The 25436-nt window shown below is 33.6% G+C and overlaps 1 protein-coding gene, 1 long non-coding RNA gene and 1 pseudogene across 2 annotated transcripts; all 3 read left to right on the plus strand.

Moving 5' to 3' along the window:
* LOC112742569 (uncharacterized) overlaps nucleotides 1-9158 on the plus strand; it is a 28656-nt pseudogene extending 19498 nt beyond the window's left edge.
* Nucleotides 9159-11847: 2689 nt separating this feature from the next.
* Nucleotides 11848-12537, plus strand: LOC112742029 (uncharacterized). The gene is made up of 3 exons (XR_011871797.1): nucleotides 11848-11977; nucleotides 12193-12241; nucleotides 12375-12537. It is a non-coding gene; the product is annotated as an uncharacterized lncRNA (long non-coding RNA).
* A 2755-nt stretch (nucleotides 12538-15292) lies between these two features.
* Nucleotides 15293-18491, plus strand: LOC112742027 (uncharacterized protein At4g06744-like). The gene is made up of 2 exons (XM_025791242.3): nucleotides 15293-16486; nucleotides 17602-18491. The coding sequence occupies exons 1-2, from the start codon at nucleotides 15939-15941 to the stop codon at nucleotides 18323-18325; spliced, it is 1272 nt and encodes a 423-aa protein (XP_025647027.1). The 5' UTR covers nucleotides 15293-15938; the 3' UTR covers nucleotides 18326-18491.
* The last annotated feature ends 6945 nt before the right edge of the window (nucleotides 18492-25436 follow it).

The following is a 25436-nucleotide window of genomic DNA, read 5'->3' on the forward strand; positions in this document are numbered from 1 at the left end:
ATTGTGAAGTTGGAGTGTTTTCTAAACTTACTAATGCCTATTGTTTGGTTGCCATAGGAGGATCTGAAAACTTCTACAGGTTTTCATTCTTTTTGGATTAGTGATGAATTTAATTTTAGCTTATTTAAAATTATCTTCAAATGGTTTGCTTTTTTTAAAATGGTTCTAATTTTAACTTATTTAAAATGCCTTTATTATGTTTTGCTTCAGTTCTTACTTCTGAGTTCAAGTTTATATTTCTTTAATTTTCATGTTTATTAAGTATGGTCATATTAGCATAGGTGTATTGTGGTACTGTAATACTTTAATACAAACAAATAAAAAAATGTAACATTAATTTTAGCTATACTTTTTAAGTGTTATCAACAAAATATATAATCACCATAAGTCCATAATTATTGGAATAATAACTACCATAAAATTCACCTTAAAATATATATATATATTAATTACATAAATTAAATCCTCTTACATTTAAATTTTTGCAGGAGTGTATTTGCCAAAGCTATGTGAGAAGCACAAGACAAACCCTCACCGTGCCATGGTTAATGAGCTCAGGAGAAGCAGCTCCAAGACCTATTTCTAATCTCTCTTTAAGAAATTTTATCAGCATATGCCCCTTCTCCATAGTGATCATCATCCTTTTTCAATCTTCTCTTCAAAAGATGGTGCAAATTTTAATGGGTTGGGTTCGGATTTAAACATTGGTGTTGGTATAGAGTTTAGCATTAAGTATGTAACTAGTTATATATGTGTTATCCAAATTTGTCAAATTTTGAAAATATTGTTGGTCCTCTTTTTGAGAGATGATATAAACTTCGATACAATAAGAAAAGTGTCGTTTTTGGTACTAGATACAAATTTCTCATGTGTTTGCTTTTTTTAATGTAATTTGTTATGTATTAAACATATAAAAGAATTTTATTATTGTCTAATATTTTTAAAATAAGAGCAATAATAATATCACAAAAGATTGGAGAAAGCCAGTACAATTACAATTACTGCACGACAAATCATAAAGCGTATTAAATAAAACATTAATAAAGCCATATCTTTCTCTATTGCCACGCTTCTAAAGTGTGGCCATATCTCCCTCTATTGCCACGCTTTAAAAGTGTGGCCATATCTCCCACCTACGGCCACTCTTTTAAGCATGGCAATCCATAAAAGACGTGGCAAAAAAAGCATGGTGATTGGATGAAAAAAGTGTGGCGATAGAGCAACCGCCAAGCTTGCAGATGTGACCCTTTCAAAAGCGTGGATGTAGCTGAAAAAGTGTGAAGAAAAGCTATTGCTACGCTTTTTTCAACTTTTTGTCATGCTTCAAAAGCATTGCAATAGAGCTATTTTCTTGTAGTATATTAAGAAACAAGTAGTGGAGCAGCTATTAGCTCTAACAATCAAGGAGGATTCTCTAAATGCTAAATTGTAATGAATTAGGAATGAATAAGGTTGGTTTAATTTTGATCTGAATAAGCTTGAAAGATTTCACATCATTGTGTCATTTAAATTACACTTATAGTGTCTATGAAGGTAAAAAATGGTAGAAATATTTGATTTTGGGAGGACATTTGGTTACCAAGTAGTGTATTGAAAGACATTTTTCTAATTTTTTTTTTAGGTCTCAAATCAAAATGGATTTGTTATAGGGGATTGTGAGTTTTGAAATGGCTTAGAGTGGATATAGAATTTTCAGTGGAAAAGGGAACTATTCCAATAGGAGTTGGAACTAGTTAACCAACTTCATGAAATTTTACAATCAATCAAATTAGTACCTAATAGAAAGGACCAACTTTTATAGAAATTTGATAAATCGGACATTTATTCTACCAACTCTTTTGTGCAAGTTTTGTAGATGAAAACATTGTCAAATGAAATTACAAGCTACGATTTCATTAGTACCATGTGGAGAGGTCTAGTACCTCCACGAATTGAGTTATTAACCTGGTTTATATTAGTTGATAGGGTGAATACTAAGGAAAGGTTAGTTAGATTAGGCGTTATTGATCATACTAATAAGGTATGTGTATTATGTAACAGGAATGTTGAGAATGTTCATCACTTATTTCTTGGTTGTAAGTTTATTTGGTAGGTGTGGTGTGGTATACGTGGTTGTTTGCCTATGATAGATTATGAGCTATTCCAAAGACAATTAAGCAGTATTTCGAGAGTTGGACAAGAATGCATTTAAAAAAGGAACAACGTAAGAGGTGGTTAATTAGTTTTTTTTTTTGCTATCATCTGAAATACATGGATGAAACGGAAAAAAAGAATATTCAGAAGTCAAAAAGTAGGTGTGACTACGGATTGAATTTCTTTATTCTTTGTTAATTAGTTCTCTTTATGCTTTGTTTTAGTTCTTTGTTCTTGTTGCTCCATGACGAAGGAATTAATGAAAGTTGAGAGTAACACATGAACTCAAACTAAATTAGCAAAACAAAGGAATTAATAAGGGAAGTAGATAACTAAAGTGCTAGAACAAATAAAAGTAAGAGAAAACTAAATTAAAATAAGACTGAAACCTAAACCTAAGGAGAAATTGGAAGAAGAAACCCTAAATCTAGAGAGAGGAGAGAGCTTCTCTCTCTATAATTCTGCATCTAAACCTAAAGTGTGTATGAATGAGAAGTGAATGATTGAATCCCCTAATTTTTCCTACTCTGCAGCCTCTTGTCTAAGTTTTCGGGACTGAAACTGGGTCAAAAATATCCCAGAAATCGCCCTCAGTGTTTTCTCGTAACAGAGGCACGTGACGCTTGTCACGTGTACGCGTCATCCACGCATACGCGTCGTTTGTCTACTGCACCGATCACGCGTACGCGTCATCCATGCATGCGCGTCGAGGCCAACTTCTCAAGACTTCAATTTTTTGTGTTCCTTCCACTTTTTCATGCTTCTTTTCCATCCTCTAAGGCATTCCTGTCCTATAAAACCTGAAAATACTTAACACACATATCACGGCATCAAATGGTAATAAGAGAAGATCACAAATTAGCAATTTTAAGGCAAAAGAAGAATGTTTTCAATAGTAGCACAAAATTAGGAAGAAAACTTAAAATAGTGGTTTATCACTCCATCTTTGTTGCATAGTTGTCAGAACGGGACCGAACCAACCGATTCGACCAGAAAATTGGTGAACCGAACACTAATCCAGTCCGGTTTAATTTTAAAACCATTTCAGAAAACAAATCAGATTAAATCGGCAAGAACCGGTAAAACTAGCATGAACCGGTCAACAGTCAATACAGATTAAATCGGTAAGAACCGATAAAACTGGCGTGAACTGGTCAATAGTCAATAGGCGTTGCAATAGAGGGGAGTTGAACCTAGGTCTTCTTATATAAGGACCAACCTAACAACCACTAGGCTAATTCTTGTTTTGGTTATTTTTAATATTTTTTAAAGTATATATTTTATTTTCACATGATATCCTAATTAATACACATGTTATCCTAAGAATATATTTTATTATTATTTTAGTTATAAACTCATTCATTCTTAAAATAATAATATTTTTATTTAACAATAATTATCAATTCACTTATTTTTTTTTAATAATTATATGATAACAATTAATATTATTTTTTCAATAAATACTTATAGTATATAATAAAATAATAGATATAAACTAATTAATAAATTATTAAAATTTAAAAATAATAATTATTTTAATATAAAAACAAAATAAAAATACTTTTGATAGAGTAAAAATAATAAAATACTTATTATTCTTATTTTATATTGTTTCAGAATATCTTAATTATTTTTAAAACATTAGTAAAAATATGTATTTTAAATTTTAATTTTAAATTTTTGACTATTTTATATTTATATTTATGTAGGATCGAGTCAACGAGTTCAACTAATGACCTACCAGTTAAACTAATAATTCAATGACCCAATAGTTTAACTGGTTTGATCACCAATTTTATTCTAACAACTATGCTTTGTTGTATTGAGTTGCATTACTTCAAAAAAAAATTACATTTATTGGGAGATGTAACTAACAACTAACTTTTCTAATCTTATCATAGCAGTAACTTCTGAAAGAAGCCTCTAACAATACCTAACTAACTAACTTCATGTTATTAGCTTTAAGTCTTGCTCTGCTTGTTCTGTAGTTTCTATTATAGCAACTGCCTTTACACCAATCTTAATGATACTCTAATAATGCGGAAGGGACTAGAATGTGGTGCCGTACGGCTTTAGCACAATATTTATTTAATGAATTTACAGTCTCGTTATACATATAAGTATTTTGGACATATAAGTTCATACAAGTTAATCCTAGCTCAACAAAATTCACTTACATAATGCATACGTGAAATTACATCGTTCTTCCTCTAATAATTGTATCCCGCATTTCTTCTCCTCCTCCTTTTCTTCCTTCTTCTTATCTTTTTTCTTTTCATTTTTCCTCTTTTTTCTTCGCGTGTTTCATCCTCATCGTCGTTCTTTTTATTACTGTTGTTGTTGCTGCATTTTTTTCTCTCTTCCTCTTTCTATTGATTTTGCAACATTATGTATTTTTTTCTTTGTTTGATTATTTTCTCCCAAAAAAAATTCTAAGAATATGAAGTAAGAAGATGAAGAAGAAGCAGCTGCAGAAGATGAGAAAGAGGAAGAAAAAAAGTTTTGAATTATATAGAACTTATCAGAATAAAAATACATTGAAATATGTTCAAAATACACCGCAAGTATTCCAAAATACACCGAAACGCGAATGGAACAGATTCATCACAATAACAAATCAGATTCAGAATTCTTACATAGAAATTTGCAACAAATGCACAAAAATATTTTCTTTAATTCATCTTTTCTTCTCCTTTTCTTCCTTATTTCTTTCTTTTTTTAGTTGAATGAATGTGGATTCATCATCTTTCAAGTAATTTTACAGCATTATGTGTTTCTTTTTCTTCTTTGTTTAATTTTTTTTGTTTTTATTCTTGTTAAAAGAGTAAATAAGAAAAAACTTGAGAAGATAGAATAAGATGAAAAAAATAATGAATAATAAAGAAAAAAGAAGATGATAAAGTCAAGTTCTGAAATCAGTTTTGAACAGTTATCTCGTTGTTGAAGATAATGAATGATTCAAGTTCAGATTGTCAATTGAACAAGAGTGAAGTGGATTATTGTTTTGAATTCAACCAAGTGATTGAGGTGTATTTCGATTCTAGTTAATGTTTTCATTAGTAGTTCATGATTCTATAGGTGAATAATGTTGTTTTTGTTTGTGGAAATTGCTGTTCATCATTGATGGTTTGAATTGAATATAATGTTTAACAATTTCGGTGTTTTTGTACTGATAAGTTCTGCATAATTCAAAAGTCTTCCTCTTTCTCCTCTTCATCTTCTGCTGATGCTTCTTCTTCTTTTTTTCATCATCATCATCATCCTCTTCTTCTTTTTTTTTCTTATTCATCTTTTTCTTCTTCTTTTACCTTCTCAAGTTTCTTCTTGTTTTACTTTCTTAATATGAATAAAAACAAAAAAAATCAAACAAAAAAGAAGAAAAAACACATAATGCTGCAAAATTACTTGAAAAATGATGAATTTACATTCATTCAACTAAAAGAAAGAAAGAAATAAGGAAAAAAAGAAGAAAATAAAATGCAGCATTAAAGGAAGCATTTTTGTGTATTTGATACAAATTTCGGTGTAAAACTAAGATATTTATGTGTATTGTTTAAGAATTTTCGGTGTATGTGTACTGATAAGTTCTGCATAATTCAAAACTCTTCTTCTTCCTCCTCCTCATCATCTACTGCTTCTTCTTCTTAAATGCATTTTTTCTTTTTTTTTTCTTTATTTCTTTTTTTCTTTTAGTTGAATGAATGTAGGTTCATTGCCTCTTCTAAGTAATTTTGCAGCATTATGTGTTTTTTTTTTGTTCTTTGTTTGATTCTTTTATTTTTATTCTTGTTAAGAGATAAAATAAGAAAAAACTTGAGAAGGTAAAACAAGAAAATAAAAATGAATAAGAAAAAAAAAAGATGATGATGATAATGAAAAAGAAGAAGAAGCAGCAGCAGAAGATGAGAAAGAGGAAGAGAAAGAATTTTGAATTATGCAGAACTTATCAAAATAAAAATACACCAAAATATTTCCAAAATATACGGCAATATTTTCAAAATACACCGCAAGTTTTCTAAAATACATCGAACATTTGCTATAAATGCACAAAAATATTTTCTTTAATTTTGAACCAGGTAACGTCATCAATATGGCAAATTCTACAATAATGAATTGAATTGGGTCCATGAATCTAAGAAATAGCGAGAATTCTTGATCTCTCTCAATTCGAAAATCCAGGATTTGAATTGATGTCCTTTCATCAAATCCTCCTAAATTGATAATAACAATGATACGTATAAAAAGAATAAGACGACGACGATGACTATAACGATGATGATCATGGTGATGAAGTTAATGGAAGAATAAGAGAAAAAGGAAAAGAGGAAAAGAAATTTCAATAAAAAAAAAAAAAAGAGGAAGAGGAGGATGTAAAAAAAAAAAAAAAGAAGAATTTGTAAAAAAAAAATGAGTTATATATGAGAATAATTGATGAATCAATATATCGTCGTTAGTACGCCTAACTTGTTAATCACACATTCATGCAAAAATTCAGCTTAATTATATAGTCACATAAGACTATAACAGAGGTAATAGCGCCAAAGACAAACGCGGCAGTGCCTAACTCAATCAAAACTGGTTTAAGCTATTTTTTTTATGATTGACGAATGCAGAGATTTGGTATATACGGCTTCTAGATTTATTCTTTCTATCCAAATCAGGCTTTTCACCTTTTTAATTAGATCATGAAAAATAAAAACAAACAGAAAAAGAAGATAACGCTGTTTTTTTTCTATTGTATCTTTTTATCCAATAAATAAAAGACTAATTTGTCATATATTTAAATTTTATTATTTAAAAGTTTGTAAATAACTAATAAACTGCTATATATATAATATGAGATTCGAACTTCTGACATTTATTTAAGAGAACGAATAAGCTAATCGCTTAACTAATTTAAGTTAGGGCTTGTTTGGACGTCATTCTCGAAAAAAATCTTTTATAAAAGTAAAATTGATTTTATGTTTGAATATTTCATGTAAAAAGATATTTTTATTTATCAAATATATTTGGATAAAATAAGATAAAAGTATTTTTTTGTTCATTTATTATTTAAAAAAAATCTTTTTTTTAAGAAAAAAATCTTTTTCAAAAAAATATAAATTATAATTTTTTTTTAAAAAATTTATTGATTTAATGACACCTAAATACACACTTAATTAAAATGTTAATTTTAAATTTAACTATATTATATGTATATAAAAAATAAGCAACCAAATAGAATAATACGTATTAAAATATAAAATAAAATAATTTAAATATCACATATTTTTATACATAAATTGATAGTGACTGAGTTGTAGTATGTAAATAACAGTTTTATTTTTTTTGTTTTTTTGGACTGGGCAAACCAACCCAACAAGCATCCACCCAACCCTGCCCCAAAAAAATGTGATTCCTAGCAGTTTTGTTCTAAAATTATGGAAATTTCAGGACCAACAGATGTAACTTAATGGGGCCTTTTTTTTTCTTCGTTATAGTATGGGCAATTGAGAGAATTCGTAATCCATCCAGCTGTTAGCTAGGAAAATGATTCGGTACGCCTTAATCCTTAACATTTGTCCACGCAGACATCAAAAGAAACAAACAGTTAGGGGTATTTGCGGTGCAGTTTGGATCGGTTTTGAGTCAAAAATTCATCCGATCCGAACACTATGTTTACTTGCGGTGCGATTTGGATTGAATGATCTTTTTAAAAAATCCGATCCGATCCGATCCAATTTCGAGCGGTTTGGATTGGATTGGATTTGTGGTTTTGTAAATTAAAAAAAATAAATATATATAACAAGTCTCAACATCAAATTTCAAATAATCAACAATGGCATAGCAAGTCTTAACAATATTTTAAAAAACTAACGATAACATAACAATAAAAATAAAATTATAGGTTAGTTAAAATAAATAAATAAATCACATTTTGAACATAAAACATCTATTAAATAATAATAATACATGAAAAATATAAATATGTATAACAAATTGAATATGTTATAAGTATAATTGTAAACATAATAATATTATAACACATTGTGCGGTTTGGATTGGATTGGATCGGTTGTGAAAAGTAGATCCGAAATCCGATCCGATCCACACTACTAGAAAACTAGTTATTACAGACGGATATTTCCGACGGATTTTATCCCACAGAAATACAGACGAAATTTCAGAGGAATTTTTTGTCGGAAAATAAAAAAAATGAATTAACATAAATTACAGACGAAAAAAATAATCCGTCAATAATTCTGTTGGAAAAATTAATTTTTTTTTGTGTAAAATAATTACAGACAAAAAATCCGTCTGTAATAAAATAGACAAAAATACTTCATTTTATGAAATTATTACAGACGGAAAATCCGTCAGTAATTTAAATTTTTCCGTCGGAAATAATAAACTAAACCTACCATTGCACCGAGCCCCATTTCCAGCACACAAATCAAAAGAAATAAACACTCAACTTCTAACATGTGTCTGATAACAAACCCTAATTTCGATCCCAAATAGATCGATCGAATTCCTTGGCAAATCCTTCCTCATCTTTCTCCTCCTCGTCTCAATTCACCTACTCCTCCGATCCCTCTTACTTCCCCACCCCCTTCCACCTTCAACAACCGTCTTACGCCCCACCCCTTCGTCCCCCTCCTTCCACCGTCGCCGCTGCCCCCGTTGCTGCCGCATACAGCTATCCTCCTCCACCGTCACACCACCACCAATTCCAGCGCGATGCTCAGTAACTCTTCTAGCGCGACGCCCAGACCATCACCCCGGAGGCTCTCGAGAGCGTGAAGGCCGCCATAGCCAGCAGCGACGTCGACCACAAGACCGACGCGAAGTGAAAGGCAGTTCCCCGCCGTGCCGCCGGGCAGACGTGGGAGGATCCCTCGCTGGCCGAGTGGCCGGAGAACGACCATCGCTTGTTCTGCGGCGACCTAGGGAACGAGGTGAACGATGACATTTTGTCGAAGGCCTTCACAAGATTCCCTTCGTTTAACATGGCGAGAGTTGTCAGGGACAAGCGATCTGGTTAGATTTGTTTTCTGATTAGTGGATTTTTAGGTTGTTAAAATAGGATTAGATTAGGTTTTGAAAATTGATTAGGCCTCAATCTGGCTTTGATTTTACTTCTTTTGTGGTGTTTAGGCATTAGTGACTAGCTTCTGCTCGTAGTAATTATACTAGTATCTTCAATTGAGTCTCCATTTTTGAATTCAGATTCAGTCTCTGTTTTCTTCACTGCTGTGCTTTTCTTTTATGTGTACATAAGTAGTAATATGTATCTTTATTCTTGCTATTTCACTCTTAATTAATTATTTTTATGTTGCAAGTTCTGTCAAGGGGAGGGGAGGCTGTACAGATGACTACTGACCATGAACCTAATACTGAGTGGGGCATCATTGAGAACAGAGGTGACTTTGTCTCAAACATGCCAGGTTTCTCAACTAACCCTGAATTCTATGCTTTGTTGCTACTAATATTCAGTGCTGATTTTTGTGTTTTCATTCATCATTCCTTTTACTATAGAAACTTGAGTTTTGTTTGCTGTGATATTAGTTTGCTCAATTCCTTTTACTATAGGGCAGTGTTTCTTCTCTGAGACTGATATTCTCTTTCCCAGAAAAAAAACTTCTTTTGGAACAGAATGGACCACATGTTGCAAGAATCTCAGTTTACGAGGTATGCTATAAGAACCGTTTACTCAATTAAAACCTCCTTGTCTTTTTATTGTTCCTTTGATGCTTTTTATAACTCGAGTTTTTGTGCAGGGGTTTGAGAGAGAGGTTGTTAAGGCTGGGAAGCAATCCGATGAGTTCTTGCAATAGTTATCTGCAGAAAGTTTTGGCCATTGTTCATGGAAACTTGAAACTCTCCGAAAGGTAATTCTTGATAAGGAACCATGCTTTTTAACCCTCCTTTCTTATTTTAATGCTTATGGCGGTGCTCCATTGCACCTGTTGGTTATCACTGGGTTGTCAAGGTTATTGTCAAGGTTATTTATGTACATCATGGCTATCAAAATGAAGGAAACATGTTGGGATATCCTAATTTAAATCTGAAACATGACATGTATTTTATTTAAGTATCCTCCATTCTATTCACTTTTTGGTTCTGTTAGTCTAATTTGTATAATTCACTTTATAAATACGTGAATTTGTGTTTTTTTACAATGCTTATGTAAGTGGTGGAATTAATCTTGTTTCCTTTTGGCAGCCATGCAATCCTAGTATATCTTGCTTCTGCTTTTACTGGAATTACTGACCATTGGTTAGTAAAACCATCTCATTTGCTTCTTAATGAACTGCTATTGTTCCAATCTTGTTTTTTCACAAGTTTCCTTCTTCAAATTGAACTCAAGGTTTAATTTTATTGGTGTTTCGCTGACAATTTGCCAGATCTAACTTGCCAACTTTTTCTACTTCTTTCAGCCTATGATGCCACCTTATGCAGCACTTTATTCACCTGGAGGGATTTATACTCATCCTGCCATTCTTATTGTAAGTCTAGCTACTTTCATGCAATTTATTTCATGGTTTATGAAAAATTGGAGCTTGTCTTGTTCATTGCCCATGAATGTTTGGCTTCTACTATAATGATATCAATCAATAGTTCACAATAGAATAAGAGAAACTAATATACTGAAATGTCAAATGTGTTTCCTTTGATCCTGTTTGTGGACCTAGATAATTCAAATATTTATATTTATTTATTTTATTATCATAAAAGCTTTTCAGTCCTTAATTATATATAATTTTTACGTAATATATATATTAATTAGCTCATACAAAAGCAAATGCAAGGCTGGTGCAATGTTTAGGCTATGCGTGCTAATCTTTCATGTTGCAGGTTCGTATCCTCGTGGTACCATTTTAGAATTAATTCCAAAAACGCAAGGGTTGAAGACCGGTTTGACACAAAATGGCGGGTTTACCTACCGTTGATTGGTATGATTTAGATACTAATCCAAGTTTTTTTTTTTATGGTGACACTTGCTCCTTCTAATGATGTTTCATTTATATGTATTATTTGGAAGCTCACCTTACTCCTACGTACCTACATGTTTAATTCAAACACTTAGTCTTGATGGAAGTAGAACAGAAGCATAAACTTTCATGTTTGGTATGCACACTTTTAACTAAAAAATCAAAAGGGTATGCACTTGCTTACCCTCTCAAACCTTTCATCTTGATGTGACCTCCATTGCTCTTTGGTGAATGATTGTAAGGAAACACTATCAGTCCATATTTCCACCTTTGAGTTCTTGGTTTGCATAGGTGAATCAGTTTCACTTCACAAAATTTGAAAGATATCTAAATAAAAGAAAACCAGAACCATTTGAGCATTTGACTATTTTTTTCATGTTCTTAAAGCTGAGAAACATGCAGGTGTTAAGTCTAGAAAGTAATTCACTTCACCTAAAAAAGAATCTCAGCAGGGCTTGAGTGGTTGGCCACTATGCCACCTTTTAGCAGAGTCCAAGATCCATGCTTTGCTATCGTCTGACCTCCTAGAATCAGCTCAGTTGCATTCGTTTTAAATGTAACTGACACAGTGTCCTTCTTTAACTGAGCTGAAACCAAGCTGAATATGGAAACAAGGTCACAAATTTCTGGATGAAACAGAACTCATGATATTAGAGATAATAACAAGTCTAAAACATAGATGGTATGTATGAGAATGCTGTCTTCAAAGTTCAAAGTGTAAGTTATTAGTAAAGTTGCATAGCATTCCTTTCTTAAGTCAGACCTTGTGAGAGAAACTATCTGAAAGGGTTTGAGGGGCTTGCAATGTCAATTGGGAATGGCCATACTGATAGTACAGAGCTTAGAACTGAAAACAAGCTGTCACAGAGGCTTGTTAGTCTATTTTCTTTCTATATAAATTTCTGCAGATTCTTTTTTAATTTTTATTTTTTGAATTCTTACGTTGTGGGGTCATGGAGGGGAAATCAGATACTCTTTAGTGGGATTAAACTCAAATTTTATCCCTCTATTTAGAAGACTAGTCCATGAGTTAGTTATTCTATTAGGTGCTTGTGGATAACTACATTTTTGATGATATGAACAGTGTGGATACTGGGGGTTCTAGTGATGGAAGTGATGGCAACACTGTGGGGGTGAGAACTTACTTGCAATTAGTAATTTTTTTCATGCATTTGGTTGACCATGTTGCCAATAGTTTATTTTTCTTTTTAAATTGATTTCACAAAATTAAAGATTAAATTATGATATTTTCCGTCTTATGTTCAGGCTAATCAAACACCAAGGAAAAGAAGCTGTGAGAGAACACCAGCCACTAGTATGACTCTGTTCTTCACCAAGTGTCATATCTTGATGAACAATAGAGTTGTCCTGGGATCACAATTATCTTTCTGATACCATCACTGCACTAATTTTCTCGACCAGTTAATTGAGTAGAGTCTTTATTAGTCTGATGTCAGATTATTTACTCTTTAAGTTAAGATGAAAATTTACCCAAAAGTTTGTGATTAGTTCAATAAATGCAGTTCACTTTAACATGGAATTTTGCCAGATCAAATTGAACTCAAGTTTCCTTCGCTGACAAGGTTTGTATTTTGCTGTGCCGGATTCTAGCTTCAACGAAGATGTTTTGTATCCTTCTCCAATTTTTGGCTGCTGAACAATTTTTAACATAGAACTGAAAAAAGTGAAAATAAAAAATTCTATAGATGAAATAGTGAAATTATGTTGATCTGCCACCCTAAATGATACCAAAATCAATTCACATATGATTGTGTTTTACATTTTTCATCCATTTGATTTATTTCTGTACTTTGTTTTCAAAAATTCTATATTGAAGCTATGAAAACTGAAAAGATTAGATGACGATTTTAGCTTTTTGTTTACTTTAGTCTACACCACATGAATGTGATCTCAGAATGAGTACATTTTAATGTAGCATGATGTAGCCTCCATTGTATTAGGGTGTAGTTGTATTTTCCCTTGGTATATGATAGTGCATCTCTTGGTTGAGCTTCATTTCTTCATGCTAATTGCTATTTGCTCAGCCAGCTAATCTTGATATGGTTTGTTATTTTGCATATTATTAATTTAAAGATATCAATTTTTATTTTGTTGATCACTTATCTGAATTTATTAATGATAGGGTCTATGTTCTCACTCTGGGCATTTTTATTGAGGAACAAAAAGGCAAAGTTTTCTTGTGAGAAAAGCAGTGATGAAGAAGAAGAAGAAGCAGCAGCAGAAAGAGCAAGTGAAGTGAATTTTGTAGATGGGATAAGTGGAATTAACACAGGACCTCCTTCACCAACTTCATCTATTAATTATTAGAGCAGCGAAAATTGTTCAAATAAGTTAGGAAATTGAATAGGAGCTGCTTGCAATATAGGTCTTTTAATTTACTAGTATGAGAAAAATCATTTAGAGCCCTTTGGATACCTATTAACAACTTTTAATTTACTTAAAATAGACTTTATTGATGTATGTTTGTTACTTATTATTATAGTTGATGTATCAATACACTTTGTTTATATTTTGAATTATATTGACTTGCTTGTTTATGGTACTTTTCTTTTAGTTTGATAATACGATGAATTTTGTTTATTTTTTGAAATATTAATATTTGAATATAAATTAGATAAAAATTTGTATTAAATTTATATTTATTTTGTATGAAAACAAGTTTATTTTATAATTGGAAAAATAAAAAAAAATTCTATTTTACCTTCCTAACGGATTTACAGACGAATTTTCTGTCTGTAATCAGTGTGAGATGATTTTCCAAAGTTCAAATTACAGACAGAAAATCTGTCGGAAAATATGTCTGTAATTACAGACGAAAAATTCGTCTGAAAATCCTTCTGTAATTACAGACGAAAAATCTGTCTGAAAATCCGTCTGAAAATCCTTCTGTAATTACAGACGAAAAATTCGTCGGAAAGTTTGTCGTCTTCGGGAAATGGATGGAGAATTTACAGAGAGAACATCCGTCGGTAACTGATAAAATCCGTCTGTAATTTTCCGACGAAAAAAAAAATCCGTCGGTAAATAATTTTTGACGGGGCTTTTACAGATGGACAAAATCCCTCGGTAATTTCGTTGGTAACCAAAAATCCGTCTGTAATAAAGACTAAATCTGTCTGTATTAATGCATTTTCTAGTTGTGCCAGTGGTTTATAAAAAATAAGATCCAATCAAATCCGAATTAATGCGGTTTTAATCGGTTTTCGATTTGAATTAGATTGGATGAACAGTTTAATTTGGATCGGTTTAGATTTGAACACCCCTACAAACAGTTGCCCATGTTGTACATTTGTACTTCATCAGTTAATCTCAGATCTCAAATATTCCACTTAGAAGTCCCATCTTCAGACCAAAATTCAATAAAAATCTTAAAATGATGATTTATGACTGGTTAAGCTTTGAAATTAATTAATCGAGTTGTAATCACTATGCGTCACAACTCATAAGAAGTTTAGAAAAAGTATTAGTTGATTAATGTTATCTATTTCTATTTTAATCAAAGGAAAAGTCTAGGGACAAGAATTTTATTAAATTTTGGTTAGCATGTAATCAGTAAAAGAAAAGTAAATAATTTCACACCGTTAGATAAAATTTCACATTATTAAAAATATTATTAATGACTACTTGATAACTATAAATTACAAAAGTTGCTGATCCCTAATCTCTTCAAAATATTTGGAGATATGAATAGATCAGTTAAAAATGAGGTATCAAGTGAAAGAGAAATCCATTTAGCATTTATATTTCTTTTGCATTTGATGTGGATGTTCAAACTTCAAACAGTATAACACTTCAATTTCACATTTCTTTGACTCTTGCAGCAACATGTAGAAAACCAAATACACATCCTTTGAAATGATGTCTTTTTTCTCAAGTGGTTTATACTTTATACAAAGTTCAAACCCCATAATGCGTGTTCTCATGCTCCTCTTCCAAGTTATGTGGTTTAAAAAGTTCAAAACCCATAAATATATGTTCCCATTTGTAGTCGGTGCGCTTATAATGCTAGCTTATCAAATCTCCAAAATCAAAAGTTCTTGGTGTATGTGCTGGACTTCTACTCATTAGTGCCCATTGTTGACAACAATCATTTCAAACCCCTTCTTATATAACAATAATCATCCCACCACCGTTATCAAGGGGAAAAGAAAGAAGAACCACATGTAATTAAATCTTCTCATGATACAAATGAAGAAACAAAACCATCATCCATTATAAATCATTAAACAATGCAAGGCCCATATATACTGTATAACAATATTTGGAAAGGAAAAGTCTAGGGCCAGCAACTTTGTTAAATTCTGACCAGCATGTAACCAGCAAAGAAAAGTGAGCTATTTGATGAAATCTCACACCAATCTTACACCATTAAAACCATTATTGATGGCTATTTGATAGCTACAAATCACCAAAGTTTCTGGCCCCTAAGCATTCTTCATTCGAAAAACCAAATTGGTCATTAAACTGATAGAATTAAAAATTTAAAAATTTAATTAAAATTCAATCGAATCGTATATAATAAAATAATATATTTATATAATATATATATTTTTAAAAAAATATTATTGTATTTTATTATTTTAAATTGATTAATAATTGTTTAAAAAATTATACTGATTCAATCGGTTAACTCAGCTTTTAATTGTTTTTTTATTTTTTTGATTAATTCATTGTCAATTAATTTTTTATTTGAACAAAACTGACTTAGTGATTGATTCCTAATTAATTCGATTAAATTGACCGTTTCGGTTTGGTTCTTCAAACAATGCTATATACCCACTCCCTTAGGGTTGTTGAGATATTGAAATCATGGAAAATAGTTCAGGAATTTCAACAACATTGTTCATCACCTTTTTACTACTAATTCCTTCTTGTTGTGTTATCTTTGTGAATTGCAAAACCCTTGAAAGTTCATCACTATCACTAGATTTGACGATCCCAGACATTTTAGGGTTCTTAGACGAGAGACTAGCTCTTATATTCCCAATAATTCAAGCATTCAAGACCACAATAACTTCTGACCCGTTGGGTATAACCTCAACATGGAGTGGTCCAAACATATGCAACTACACTGGCTTCTACTGCGACAACCCACCCGACAACAAAACCGCGGTAACCGTCGCATCCATAGATTTCAACGGCTTCCAGCTCTCCGCTCCGTCCCTCGACGGCTTCATAGACCAGCTCCCGGACTTGGCAATATTTCACGCCAACTCCAACAACTTCTCTGGCACCATTTCTCCGAACATAGCGAAACTAAAGTTCCTGTACGAACTGGACTTGAGTAACAACCTCCTCTCCGGCGTGTTCCCCGTTTCCGTTCTCAACATGCCCACATTGTCCTTTCTCGACATAAGGTACCATGCACAATTTTCTTTTTTTCTGTTTTATTTTTCTCAGTCAATAATTCCATGATAAAAATAACGTAAATATTTATTTTCCCGTTAACAACTCAAGATGAACCACAAAGATAAAAAAAAACACAAGAGAAAAAAATAACAAAATTAATTAAACGTCGGCCAAAAGTATTAATTTCTAAATTTCTTTTTTTCTTTTTATTCAGACAATATGTTAACCGTATGTTCTACATTGAATACTAATCAAACATGTATTGTTTAGGTAATAAAATCACTAACCAGCCACCATTGTTAGTCAAAATAAAATATTGAAAATTAACAACCTTTTTTTTTCAATTATTATTCAACTATTTTACTTTTTAATTATGCTATGTGCAATCTGCATATCAAAATTAAGGGGAAAAAATCAATTGCTTATATAAAATATATATTAAAATATAAAATATATATTAAAAAATAAATTAAATATCATATATATATTTCTACATATATACATCGTTACTAATTTGATAAATGATTGTTAAAATGTACGTATAATTTTTTTACCTTTATCTTTTTTTTCTTTGGCATTTTGTTAGATGATTATTAGTTGTAAAAGGAGTTTCATTTTCTTAATTATTAGACATGATAAAAGTATGTTCTTTTATTGTTTTTTCACCTTCTTTAGTCTTTATTGTCTTCTTTCTTTTCTTATTTTTTGGAGTAAAATATTATTTTGTTCCACAATATTTGATCTAAATTTTAATTTAGTTCTTAATATTTTAAGTGTATTATTTTATTATCAATAGCTTTTAAATATCATGTTTCATTTTTAAAAAAATTTTAAGCAAGTTCAATTTTGTTTCACCATTAAATTTCTGGATAATAATAATCAAATACCTTCAACTTGTATGTACACTTTGCTTACTCATGTGGAGTTTTAAGCTTTATGAATAATTACAAAAATAAAAATATAAAAAATATTATATAAATATTAAAATTAGTAAACATATATTTAATATATATTATTTAATTTATTTTTAATATATATTTTATATTAATAACTAGTGTTTAGTAACTAATTTTAGTATAAACTAGACCTAGAACTTATATTTGTATCTTGTTATTTGTATAAGGTACAATTTGTTTTCCGGTACAGTGCCACCCAGCATATTTACCGAAGCTTTGGACGTACTTTTTCTGAACAACAACAATTTCGCCCTGACTCTTCCCAACAACTTAGGGGACACAAAGGCTCTCTACCTCACTCTCGCAAACAACAAATTCACCGGCCCCATTCCGCGAAGCATCAGAAAAGCCTCGGCCACGCTGACTGAGGTTCTCTTCCTTAACAACCTCCTGACCGGTTGCCTGCCCTATGAGATCGGGTTCTTGAAAAAGGCCACCCTCTTGGACGCCGGAAACAACCTCCTCACAGGGCCGTTGCCATCCTCCTTGGGCTGCTTGGAGAGCGTGGAGCAGCTAAACCTAGCCGGGAACCTGTTGTACGGACAGATTCCGGAAGTGGTGTGCGCGCTTGGTAACTTGGCGAATTTGTCACTGTCCTATAACTACTTCACCAAGGTGGGACCACTGTGCAGGAATATGATTAAGAAGGGTGTTGCTGATGTGAGGAAGAACTGTATTTTGGGGCTTCCCAATCAGAGATCGGCGCAGGAGTGTTTTGCGTTTTTCTTGTCGCGGAGAAGTTGTGGGAACCCGGCGTGGTTTAACTTCTTACCGTGTAAGATTCCGCCGTGGAAGAAACCTAATAGTGAGAGCAATAGTACAGTAACAATGACGAGGAAGAGGAATTTGCTTTCATATTCTGCTCCTTCCAGAAATAGAGTGCTTTTGTAGCAATATATATCTGGTGGATGAAGGATATATACGTATAACTTGAAAAAGAACGTAAGAAGAGAACTTGATGGGAAAATGAGAACAGACTCTAGTAGATAGCTATGCTAATAATGTTTGTATTTAACAATCTAAAAATTAATATTAATAATGTTTGTCCATGACAAAATGGCTATGCCTTTGGGTGTTAGGATTAGGACTTTGGAGTTGCACGTATTTATTTAGGAAAAATTACATTTTAATAAAGTTTTCAAGCAATGATAGTTGTTTATGTCCTGACCCAATGTATAAAAATCAGGCCCAATAAAGATAAAAAGTCTGACTTAAAGGGGGATCTCCACCATATATCCAACCTCTTTAAAGGAGGTCGGATACAACGAAGGGAGTCTAGCTCTACTTGGTTAAGCAAGTAACTGCCTTCTCAAATCTCTCAAACTATTTCTATCTTATCTGAAAGATAGATCTTAACAAACTCTCAAGATAAATGGAACAGTTATCCATCGATAAAGGTGGAACTACTTCAACAAAGGTGGTTATTAGCTCTACTATAAATACACTGACACTCTTTAGGTATACACACTTTCTAATCTACTAAAAACCTGCTTAAAACCCTTGATAACTTAAGCATCAGAGTGTCTTGCAGGTACCACTCTTTAGCTACCTTCTACGAGAAAATCAGACGACAGCACTTAAGCGCAAAAACACGTCAGACGCTGCCCTATAAAAAGTTTGGACCTCACGATCAGACCCAAACCAGTATTTCAAATAACTCCGGAAATAATAGTCATTATAGATGGGTGCATGCTTCCAGGCATATTGCAAACATGAGAGAAATCTAGGCGCGAGTTCCTCTTTTTAATTTGCAATAAACACTTTTCGTATTGTATGTACTATTTTAGTATATATGTGAGTGTATTGTCTATACTATTTTAGTCTATACGTGAATATTTTTATTTTAGAAGTTTTACGCTTTTCAAAATTTAAGAAAACACTACTGCTACAAAACAACTCCAAAAGTACTCATTGATATAAAAATATTAAAAGAATAAAGTTCTACAACTAAGCAAAATATTTAACCAAATTTAATAAGTTGTTATAACCGTTTTTCACATTACGTGTACGCACGTTTCTCCTCCTCCTCCTCCCTCTCGTCATTCTCTTTCTCCTCCTCTCCCTCCTTCTCCTTACACCCTTGTTACTGTTGCTGCTGCTTCTCCTTCTCTTTTCTTCTTCATCTTTTCTTTCGTTATCGTCGTCATCACTACCACCACCATCTCCATCTCCTCCTTCGTCTCCTCCTTTTCCTTCTCCTCCTTCCACTACAACAAACACCCATTCAACCACACTTTTCTTACGCTACATTTGAAAAACGTATAGAATAGGTTACACTTTTCTCTGTGTTACTATTTTATAGAAAATAGAAAATACAGTTATGGCATCACTTGAAAAGTGTCTCCTTAGATATTATAAAGATTACTTATAAAGCGTAGTCTTATCTTAATATTTATGGGTACACTTTTCTCACCAAAAAAGACGCTTTTCAAAGATGGTCTAATCGTTAGGTTTTGGGTACGCTTTATAAGCGTTTCCTAATATATGCGCACTACTAGGAATTTTTTTCCCTTTTAACGCCCGTGCCCTCCTTCTCCTTTCGCAGAAAGCTAAGAGAGAGATCTTTACTCTCTTCCTCAACCTCGTCCATACCTTCCTTTTCTCCTTGCACTACATCCTCACACGGCTCTGCTACACCACACCACCACCGCGGCTCTATTACGATGCACCGCCTTCGTGCTTTGCTACTTCGCAACAATGCTGCAGCTCTCCTACGTCGTACCACTGCCTCGCTGTGCTCTTTTGCTTCTTTGCTCGCTGCTGGTTTCTTGTGCTCCGCGTCTCCTTTGCAACTCGTGCCACCTCTTCTCCATCCATCCCTGCTCAATTGGCTTTCCCTCATCACAATAGGTAGGCTTTTAGTTTTTTTCCTGATTTAGGCAATTAGGGTTCCTAATCCACACTTCCTAATCACTAGCCTGTGTTAAATTTAATTAGAGTTCTATATCACAATTTCATATTTAATTAGGGTTTTCTATATCGTATTCAATTTTTGTCGTGCAGTCTGACTCAACTAGCATGAGCTGAATGGATCTTGTATTTGTCGGTCTTCTTCCTTTTCTGTTTTCTTTTTTTTTCCTTTTCATTTTTTCGTTGAGGAAGAACTTGATTTTCCAAAGAGTGGAGGATCTTTAGCTGGTAGCGTTAACATTCTTTCCCCTGCTGGCTACTGCATTAGATTGCTATTCTTTCTGCTTTTTCTGCGTTGAGCTAAATGGTGAACTCGAGTTGTAGAAATCTTTGTGTGTCATTTTTTTGGGTATTATTATTGAAGCGCAGCATCTTGAGAAAAATCTGAGTCAGTTTTGTTTTGAAAATTAGGGTTATATGATTGAGATGTGAACGAAGTTTATACTGTAGGAGAAGGACAAATAACTTGTGATATGAGATTTTCTCGTATTGTCGATGATTTTATTTAATTACTTTTTATCTTATTAGTTTGGGGATATGTTGATATAAGTTTCAGGCTTCCATCAAGCTGGGCTTGTGTATCGATTTTTAATAAACTGGAAATTGTAAATTGTAAAGGATATTCATACATGTGATTGAGTTTGATTAAACCGTATCAGCTTGGAACATACAAGATAGGTTTTACAATGTTCAATTATTTTTGCTAGTAATTTCTTTTAACTATGTTGTGTTACTACTATTCTTGATTTTCATATGTAGGGTAAAAATTCTAAGTTTCCACTAACTAAAAAGGATTGAAAAAATAAAATCATAGCATATTAAGAATGTTATCTTGTTAATTAATGTAGTCTAATTACTATTAATTTAATTCGTTGTCTTTGATTTTCATGAATAGCAAGTCATGCAATTGAGTTGAAGAATCATTCTTTACTACATGGAAAAGTGATAAGGGTCATGTGGTCTCATCACGATCCTGATGTGAGAAAAAATGGCAGAGGGGATGTTTTTGTTAAGGTATATGTCTATTTGTTTACAGTACACCATACTTAATCATATGCCAGGATCAATATCATTTGTAAAGTGAATTCTTTTGTTTTTCTTGTACTACGATAGAACTTAGCTAAATCCATAGATGATGCGTGATGCACGAAATTGTGATCTCCAGGCTCGAACAAATCCTGGTAATGGCTCCAGAACTTGGTGCTCTGATCTTAATTCATAATTGTCACAACTTCGATACAACTAACCAGCAAGTGCACTGGGTCGTCCAAGTAATACCTTACGTGAGTAAGGGTCGAATCCCACGGAGATTGTTGGTATGAAGCAAGCTATGGTCACCTTGTAAATCTCAGTCAGGCGGATATAAAATAATCATGGAGTTTTCGAATAATAAATAATAAAACAGGGATAGAGATACTTATGTAAATCATTGGTAGGAATTTCAGATAAGCGAATGGAGATGCTTTTCGTTCCTCTGAACCTCTGCTTTCCTGCTATCTTCATCCAATCGGTCTTACTCCTTTCCATGGCTGGCTTTATGTGATACATCACCACTGTCAACGGCTACTTTCGGTCATCTCACGGGAAAATGATCCAATGCCCTGTCATGGCACGGCTAATCGTCTGGAGGCATCACCCTTGTCAATGGCTTCATCTTATCCTCTCAGTGAATAATATGCTCACGCACCCTGTCACGGCACGGCTATTCATCTGTCGGTTCTCGATCATGCTGGAATAGGATTTACTATCCTTTTGCGTTTGTCACTAACGCCCTGCAATCGCGAGTTCGGAGCTCGTCACAGTCATTCAATCATTGAATCCTACTCAGAATACCACAGACAAGGTTTAGACCTTCCAGATTCTCTTGAATGCCGCCATCATTCTAGCTTACGCCACGAAGATTCTGGTTAGGAGATCTAAGAGATACTCATTCTAGCTTAATTCATGTAGAACAGAAGTGTTTGTCAGGCACGCGTTCATAAGGGAGAAGGATGATGAGCGTCACACATAATCATCACCTTCATCATGTTCTTGGGTGCGAATGGATATCTTAGAAGCGAAATAAGAAGAATTGAATAGAAAACAGTAGTACTTTGCATTAATCTTTGAGGGACAGCAGAGCTCCACACCTTAATCTATGGAGTGTAGAAACTCTACCGTTAAAAATACATAAGTGAAGGTCCAGGCATGGCCGAGATGGCCAGCCCCCTAAAACGTGATCAAAGGATCATAAGGTAATCCAAAGATGCCTAATACAATAGTAAGAGGTCCTATTTATAATAAACTAGTCACTAGGGTTTACATGAGTAAGTAATTGATGCATAAATCCACTTCCGGGGCCCACTTGGTGTGTGTTTGGGCTGAGCTTAAGTGTTGCACGTGCAGAGGCCATTTGTGGAGTTGAACGCCAGTTTTTGTGCCAGTTTGGGCGTTCAACTCTGGTTTTGGATCCTTTTCTGGCGCTGGACTCCAGATTTGGGCAGAAGGCTGGCGTTGAACGCCAGTTTACGTCGTAAATTCTTGGCCAAAGTATAGACTATTATATATTGCTGGAAAGCCCTGGATGTCTACTTTCCAACGCAATTGGAAGCGCACCATTTCGAGTTCTGTAGCTCCAGAAAATCCACTTTGAGTGCAGGGAGGTCAGAATCCAACAGCATCAGCAGTCCTTTTTCAACCTCTGAATCTGATTTCTGCTCAAGTCCCTCAATTTCAGCCAGAAAATACCTGAAATCACAGAAAAACACACAAACTCATAGTAAAGTCCAGAAATGTGAATTTAACACAAAATCTGTTAAAAACATCCCTAAAAGTAACTAGATCCTACTAAAAACATACTAAAAACAATGTCAAAAAGCGTATAAATTATCCGCTCATCACAACACCAAACTTAAATTGTTGCTTGTCCCCAAGCAACTGAAAATCAAAATAGGATAAAAAGAATAGAATATACTATAAATTCCAAACTATCAATGAAACAGAGCTTCAATCATATGAGCGGGACTTATAGCTTTTTGCCTCTTGAATAGTTTTGGCATCTCACTTTATCCATTGAGGTTCAGAATGATTGGCATCTATAGGAACTTCAGATTTCGAATAGTGTTATTGACTTTCTTAGTTCAGTATGATGATTCTTGAACACAGCTTCTTTATGAGTCTTGGCCGTAGCCCTAAGCACTTTGTTTTCCAGTTTTACCATCGGATACATAAATGCCACAGACACATAATTGGGTGAACCTTTTCAGATTGTGACTCAGCTTTGCTAAAGTCCCTAATTAGAGGTGTCCAGGGTTCTTAAGCACACTCTCTTTTTTTTTTTGCTTTGGATCTTGACTTTAATCGCTCAGTCTCAAGTTTTCACTTGACACCTACACGCCACAAGCACATGGTTAGGGACAACTTGGTTTAGCCGCTTAGACCAGGATTTTATTCCTTTAGGCCCTCCTATCCACTGATGCTCAAAGCCTTGGGATCCTTTTTATTTGCCCTTGTCTTTTGGTTTTAAGGGTTATTGGCTTTTTGCTCTTGCCTCTTGGTTTTAAGAGCTTTTGGCTTTTTCTGCTTGCTTTTTCTTTTTCTTTCTATATTTTTTTTTCGCCTATTTTTTTTTCTATTTTTTTTTCTGCAAGCTTTGTTCTTTGCTGCTTTTTCTTGCTTCAAGAATCATTTTTATGATTTTTCAGATTATCAAATAACATGTCTCCTAGTCATCATTCTTTCAAGAGCCAACATATTTAACATTCTTAAACAACAACTTCAAAAGACATATGCACTGTTCAAGCATACATTCAGAAAACAAGAAGCATTGTCACCACATCAATATAATTAAACTAAGTTCAAGGATAAATTCAAAACTCATGTACTTCTTCTTCTTTTGATTTAAAACATTTTTTTAAGAGAGGTGATGGATTCATAGGACATTTATAACTTTAAGACATAGTTACTACTACTAATGATCATGTAATGAAGACACAAACATAGATAAGCACATAACATAGAAAATGAAAAACAGAGAAAGTAAGAACAAGGAATGAGTCCACCTTAGTGATGTCCTTGAGCTCTTCTATGTCTCTTCCTTGTCTTTGATGCTCCTCCTTCATTGCTTTTAGATCTTCTCTGATTTCATGAAGGATGATGGAGTGCTCTTGATGTTCCACCCTTAGTTGCTTCCAATAATTGTGTGGAAGAAAATGTATCCCCTGAGGTATCTCAGGGATCTCTTGATTTGCAGTCAAATGTTCTACCACTGAGCTATAGACCCTTGATGGAAGCTTTTGTCTTCCCTTTCCTCTTTCTAGAGGCTTCTCTGGCCTTAGGTGCCATCAATGGTTATGGAAAAAACAAAAAAGCTATGCTTTTTACCACACCAAACTTAGAATGTTGCTCGCCCTCGAGCAAAAGAAGAAAGAATAGAAGAATAAGAAGAAGATATGGAGGAGATGGAGGGAGATGTGTATTCGGCCATATGGGTGGGATTGGGTGGGAAAGAGATGTTGAATTTTGAAGGAAAGTGGGTGTTTGGATGTGAGTGGTAAAGAGTTAATAGGGAAGAGTGTTTATTGGGAATAGAGGATGATTGAGAAGAGAGAAGAGAGTGAGTGGAGGTAGGTGGAGATCCTGTGGGGTCCACAGATCCTGAGGTGATCCTGTGAGGTCCACAGATCTTGAGGTGTCAAGGCATTTACATCCCTACACCAATTTAGGCATGCAAAATGTCCTTGCACACAACTCTGGGCGTTCAACGCCCATTTGCTGCCATTTCTGGCGTTGAACGCCAGAACCATGCTTGTTCTGGGCGTTCAGCGCCAGGATGCTCCCATTCTGGGCGTTCAGCGCCAGAACTATGCTCTGTTCTGGCGTTTGAACGCTAGACAGATGCTCCTCCAGGGTGTGATTTTTCTTCTGCTGTTTTTGATTCCGTTTTTGAATTTTTTGTTTATTTTGTGACTCCACATGATCATGAACCTAAGAAAACATGAAAAACAATAAAAATAAGAATTAGATAAACATTGGGTTGCCTCCCAACAAGCGCTTCTTTAATGTCAATAGCTTGACAGTGGGCTCTCATGGAGCCTCACAGATGTGCAGAGCT

Source organism: Arachis hypogaea, chromosome 14, assembly GCF_003086295.3.
Source record: "Arachis hypogaea cultivar Tifrunner chromosome 14, arahy.Tifrunner.gnm2.J5K5, whole genome shotgun sequence".
Taxonomy (NCBI): Eukaryota; Viridiplantae; Streptophyta; class Magnoliopsida; order Fabales; family Fabaceae; genus Arachis; species Arachis hypogaea.

Coding starts and splice junctions, on each gene's coding strand:
- LOC112742027 (XM_025791242.3), top strand. CDS start 15,939: ATGGAAAATAGTTCAGGAATTTCAACAACATTGTTCATCACCTTTTTA. Junction 16,487..17,601: donor TTGTCCTTTCTCGACATAAG/GTACCATGCACA, acceptor TATTTGTATAAG/GTACAATTTGTTTTCCGGTA.